Source organism: Microtus ochrogaster, linkage group LG7_11 (assembly GCF_000317375.1).
Source record: "Microtus ochrogaster isolate Prairie Vole_2 linkage group LG7_11, MicOch1.0, whole genome shotgun sequence".
NCBI lineage: Eukaryota > Metazoa > Chordata > Mammalia > Rodentia > Cricetidae > Microtus > Microtus ochrogaster.
This window is the reverse complement of record NC_022032.1, coordinates 890,627-896,969: the sequence shown is the minus strand read 5'-3', so window position 1 is coordinate 896,969 and position 6,343 is coordinate 890,627. Positions and strand designations below refer to the sequence as shown.

Here is a 6,343-nt window from a genome sequence, read left to right as displayed (position 1 = left end):
CCCCCGTTGGATTTAAGACCTGCTCAACAAGAGGGAAATAATGCCTGGTACTGGAAACCTAGCCAACTACCCAAGGTTAGTGAAGTTGTGGATCTTGGAGGGAAATTTACAATTATCACTTTATTAAACCAGCATAATCTCTAACTATAGTCCAAATTCGTATCCTCATACCCACAGGTTAAGTGTAGTTCTCACTCCTCATCAAAGAAACTTTCTTTGCAACAGAAACCATTACAAAAAACCCACAATTGATCAAAACGCAGTTGGTAAAAGCCAGTCCCAACCAATATTTGTACAACACAAAGCTGACGGATCATTTCAGAAGAGTAGAAGAAAAGATTTTTAAGAACCAAGGGAACAGGAATTCTGCTGTAAGATTCTATGTCTGAGAAATGTCAGAGAGGCTACACCCATGAAGTTTCATTAACAAGGCTGCCTAAACAAGACCTGAACTACTAAAATACCAATGGACATGCTACCACAGAAGAGGGAAGCTTGAAGTGCCCCAAGTCTAAACAAGAACCGCAGGCAACAGAAGAATGCTAGAGAGTGAATGGGTCTTCTACAGGAAGAGTCCCATAGCTGGTTCTCCAGTATCAAGCCTGAGATCATACACATACAGTAACATTACATAGACTGAGAAGGTTGTATTTAGAAAAATGGGAAAGGTTATAAATTTGAGAGACTAAGGAGGTGCATGGGAGGGGTTTGAGGGAAGAAAGGGAAAGGAAATTGGTACAATTATAACTGCAAAAAATAAAATAATATTATAAAAATAATTCACCAATAAAATATACCACTGCCAAACATAGCAGTACATGCCTCTAATTTCAGTACTAGGAGATGAGGCAGGAGGATTTCTACAAGGCTGAGCCCAATTTGGGCTACCTAGAAAAACGATGTCAACATCTTCCCTCACAAGAAAACAAAAGAAAAATGCTGATTGTTACTTAAACAAAAATTTGTCATTTAATGGGATGCTGATAACTACAATGGAGAATGGCTCAGAGATTGGGGCGCTTGTTACTCTTCCACGGCCAAATTCAGTTCACAGCACCCACTCATGCAGCCCACAACCATCTTACTCCAATTCTAAGGATCAGACGTCCTGGCCTCTCTGGGCACACACAGAATGAATATACAATGTGTGTGGGGGGGGGAGCTTCTTACGGAAAATGCAGAAGTGGGAGGAGGTAAAGAGAAATAGCAGGACACAAGTGATCCCCCTGGGAAAACTGGAAAGCAGACAGGCTCTCTAGGAACAGTGGAAGAAGGAGAATACAGGAGGAGAGAGGTGGGTAACGAATCATACTATTAACTGCTTACATACAAAAAACCAAAAATTGTAATACATGTAATTCTGTGTATAAATGTGCATAAACACACAGTTTTAATGAACTTTTCTTTTCTGGACTGATGGTGCCGCCTTGAAAAACTAAAGATCTCCAAATAAAAACCCAATACTAAAGATGAAAAGCCTCTTTTGAGTTGCTGATCAGGGCTGTCCAAGAGACCCTGTAATCCACTGCTGTCGCCTTCTAGAAGTGGAAAATAAGTCTCTATTGCTGAAGACACCAGCCCTTCAGACTCAGGGCCCAGAGACCCCTGAACTGGAATTGACCTGAATTCCCCTCTCTGAGGCCTAGCTTTCATAGTAGCAGAAGGCGCCAACAACCTTACCCAGCTACGATGCCTATGAACCACATCAAGGACCAACATGGCATGACATTAAGGGTGCAATAGTGACCCTCACATCTTGACAGTAACCAACAACAGTTCTCTAACTGGATTCAACAAGAGGGAGGCCATGCCTGGTACTGGAAACCTGGCTAACCACTGAATACTAGTGAAGTCATGGTTACTGGAGAAGAAACTGCAATCACTAATTTACTAAATCCCTAACAACAAATTTATTAACATTTGCCCGAGGCTGTCCCGCCCCCAAAAGGCGGGCTCTCTCTACATCCTTATACTACAGGTAAGTGTAGTCTTCACCCCTCATCAAGAAAACTTCTCTTTGCAACAACCATAGACTACTCCAGAAAGCCACAGCCAATCAAAGGGTAGTTGTAGACTCCAGTTCCAATGAGTACATCTACAAAACTGAACAAGGATGATACCAATGAGCATGCCAAACTAGACAGAAAAGCCCACAAGGTCTCAAACCTACACAAAGAACTACAGGCAACTGAGGAAAACTAGAAATCAGAAAGGTGGCTTTCCCCAGGAAAAAAAAAAAATCACACCAATTGGTTGTCCAGTGCCAAACAGTCATGAAAATATACATACAAGTAACATGTAAGGACTGAACAGGTTATAATTAGGAATATATGAATGTACATATGCAGTGTATATGTGAAAAATGTGTATGTACATATATGTATGTAATAACCATTAGTAAAAAAGAGGTCATATATTGGAAGGAGGTTTGGGGGAGTAAAGGAAAGGGAGAAATGTTGTAATTATATTACCATTTCAAAAATTAAACAATAAAAACCTTCTCCCAGAAATAGCTTGCATGCTATATACACTAAGGTGTACAACACATTAACAGTTCACTCTACAAATAATGCAGAGTGCCTTATACTGACATAAGACACTATCAATGTAAAGGAATAGTCACAGACAAAATTCTGCCTGTGCCCAAATATTCTCCATTAGGGCCAAACTGTACTACGATTAAGATACATCTACAAGTGCATAAGATGACAGAATAGCACACAACAGAGGAAGGTACGTGTGTATGTACAAAACACTCCCGAACTTTTTATAATACAGAATACTGTATTCCTGTCACATATAGCTATAGCTGTTACAAATAACATTTAGGATTTCATCATATATTAAAGCCACACTGGGTGTGGTGGCACACACCTGTAATTTTAGCACTTTTTGGAAGGCAGAGACAAGGTTTGAGGCCAGCCTGGGCTTTACAGCAAGACCCACTTTCTTAAAAAAAAAAAAAAACAAAACAAAATGTAACATATGATAGGAAGCTATATAAAACACAGAGTTGAGAGTGACTGATTTGCTAGCCCCTTACTATGGATCTTAAGAATCTGTCTCATTCCTGTCTAATGACAGCCTCAAACAAAATGAAAAAAGAAAGGAAAAATTCCTTGGAGTGAACCACTCATTTCAAAGCCAAGTCTCTGATATTTCTAATTTTATCAAGTTGCAACTGTAAGGTACTAGAAGAACCTTCAATCAAAAGTTTTCATGCTAAGCTAAGTTAGTTCTTATAATTAAGTCAACATTCTATACTCTGAGTCTTAGACTTCAAAGACTTTAAAGTACTACAACAATCAGCATCTACTAAGCTTTCACAGTGAGAAAACACAAAAGCTCCCCAAGTCTTGACCCTAGAAATGTGACCATGAATCCTATTCTAAACTGCACCATCAACACCGATGCCAATGTTTCTTACCTTATCTTTCTCATGTGGAAGCAGTGACACTGGAGGTAAACAAGAGAGCGACTCACAGCCCTCTTTCCCATCAGCACTGGCTGCCTTAGTGTTGAGTCGGTAGAGAGGTCCATCTTTAAGGAGTCTGCCATGGCCAACGGCTCGCTTGATGGCTAATCTTAACTGCTGGTGAAAGCCTGAGGCAGCACTGCCTCCACAGGCAGCAGACACATCCTTCTGGCTTTTCAAAAAGCGTTCAATACTTTTCAAAGTTGAGCCTCCAGACTCTGCCAAGCCCTCAAATGCCCGTTTGAGTAACTTATTCCAATCCACACTTTGTTTATTATCCAATTTTCCATGGTTTCGAGGTTTAGGAAGTGCTATTCGCCCAGGATTATCAGGATCTTTATAGGAATTGAGACCTTTGTTTGAGACTTTTAAAATTGTCCCATCTTTAACACTCAACTCCAACTGCTCTAGAACAGTTTTACGATCCAAGCCATGAGATGAAGACACGGCATTGCAAATCCTTTCTTCTGAAGGTCGCTGTTTCTGCTTCTTTACTTTTTTGATGGCCTCCAAAATCCACTCCGTGTACAACGGGTTAGCGAGTTTTACCATGGTGAGGGATTCCGTATATCCATAGAGTCGCTACCCTTTATCCTGATGCTGAGTAAGTCTTACACAGTGGAAAACAAGATTCTCGGAGGGTGGGAACCAGTAAACCATAGCATACAAGATTTCCGGCCTGAGTCTTCCCTCCTTTCACAAAACAGAACTGCAACCTAATTTTACCTTAAAAATCAAAACAACTTGTTGTTTTTGAAGTGTCTTCAAACTCCTCAATAGCACCACACACTGGTCTGTTCTCCACTCATACTCTTGGACTCCAAACATCTCATTCACAGCTCCAAGCAGAAAATGAGCATCTTAAGCCTGAAAAGCAATTAAAATAATGTCAGTTTTCCATCAAGGCCCACTCTAGAAATAAGTCACCAACTGAAACATCCTAGGCTTTTCTTAAAGCAACATGTTTATCAAGCACCCTTCGGAATTTAAATATCATACTATCAAAATTCCAAAACAAGCACTGGAAACCACTAGAATAAACACAAAAGAAAAAAAAAGATATGAGTAGTTAAGGTAAAATAAGGAAATAAAATGAGATGTTCCAGGAGTGACCTTAAGCTATAACTAACCAGAGGAGTGCTAGCTTGTCCTCCGCAATCTGTGCTCACCAGTCTATGGGTGCAACTCTTCCTCCATAATTTTCCCCAACAAACTATTCAGTACTTCAACAAGTGTCTGGGTTAGTAGAAAGAATCCTGCAATGAAAGCAAGAGTGAATCATCTTTCAAAATTCCAGTGAAGAAAAAAATAACCAATAAGATATGCAGAAAAGCACTGAGGACAATTTGGCTAGTTCATATACTAAAGAAAAGCAGCATGCTTCACGTATCACAATAAGGTTATTAACATAAACAAAAACAGTGAAAATATCTTGGTGTGAAAGTGCTTAAAGAATTTTAAAATAATCCAACTTTCTTCAAACTTTTACTAACACCCGTATACTGAAGGGAGTAACAACCGACAACATGCTTATTTATAAACAATGTACAGATAAACTAAAATAAGGCCTGGAATCACTGGAATCAGATGCAAACACTACACATGAAATGTATAGTATGGAAAATAAATATTGCCTGTCTGTGTGTTTATAGAGAAGTGAACCTGATAAAGACGTGAACTGGGAATTACTATCTCAGAGTGAACAGTCAGGAAAACAAAAACAAACAGACTACTTTTCTGGGTCAAGAATCCGGCAAATACACATTTCTTAATGACTAAAATAATGTGAATTCTAAACTTTTCCCTCCAAAACCAAGTTTAACTTTGAACTTCTCTTATTCTGGAGAGCATGTACAATCTAAATACAGCTAAGGGGGTGTGGGGAGAAGGTCCTCCAGCAAGTATTCTTAATAGTGACATTAAAAGCAAAAGGAAAATTGATACGTGTTGGGGAAGAAACAGTACTATAACTCTGGTAAGAAAGCGAAGGGTGCAACAACAACAAAAAAATATTAGTACCTGGGGCCAAAGTTTATTTCAAAATTAGCTAGCTAAAAGAAGTCCCCTGGGGGGAAAGAAGCTTCACTTTGGAGAAGGTCTTTAGAGAATAAATAGGATTGCTAGTCCTTGCTACTCCAGCAAAGTTTTGTTTGTAGACATTAACTTTAAAATAACGAGAATTGGGATCTAAGAAGGTGGGAACGTCCTATGTGGTTAGGCTTTCAGGTAAAGAATGAATGACAGTCACTCATTGTCCTTCCGGCCGGAAGTTTCAAAAATCTCCAGGTCCGCGAAACCAACGCGCTAAGAATCTGAACCCTAACTCTCAGAAAGTCCACTAGCTGCTAGGAAGCGAGACCAGGCGGCTCCAAAAGCCCTTCCCGCTCCATCTCCCACCCCAAAACCCATCTTCGCGCCCTCGATTTAAAGCCCAGGGAACTTTAAAAACTTGAAGCGGCCGAGCCGAGTAGTTTGCCAACGGACTGCTCCGCCGTTCCCATTCTATGGAAACAGAGCCCAAAGAGTAAGTTAACAATGAAATCACGTGGAGTTAAGAGCACCGTGAGCTCTGTCCCCAGCTCCAAGCGCTAAACTCCAAGGGTCCAGCTCGGAAGAGCAGCGATGGGACACCGGCTGTGACGGAGCCTGACAGGTCGGGCAGGTCCGGCCCAAAGTCGCAGAGCTCTTGACAGGCAAGCCCGCCGCCACCCGTCCCGGCCCAGGGCTGACAGTCCGACAGACACAACACCACACGTGCCGCCTGCTCCGCACCACAGCACCCACCAGGCTGTCACCCCGCTCGGCTCCAGCCCGCTCGGGTCTCCGCGCGCTCGGCACAGCCCGGAGTGCGCGCCCGGCGCCGGGAGC

General features: G+C 41.5%; 1 protein-coding gene across 4 annotated transcripts in view; it reads right to left on the bottom strand.

Moving 5' to 3' along the window:
- The window catches only part of Kat6a (lysine acetyltransferase 6A), an 82,832-nt gene that overhangs the window by 73,546 nt on the left and 2,943 nt on the right, over positions 1-6,343 (bottom strand). For 2 of the 4 annotated variants that reach the window (XM_026786928.1, XM_026786930.1), the window contains exon 2: positions 3,428-4,342. In XM_026786928.1, the coding sequence (XP_026642729.1) occupies positions 3,428-4,027 (600 nt within the window). In that variant the 5' untranslated portion in view covers positions 4,028-4,342. Of the gene's footprint in view, positions 1-3,427; positions 4,343-4,605; positions 4,732-6,343 lie in introns of all 4 variants that reach the window. The other 2 variants (XM_026786929.1, XM_013352028.2) reach the window with 2 other exon arrangements.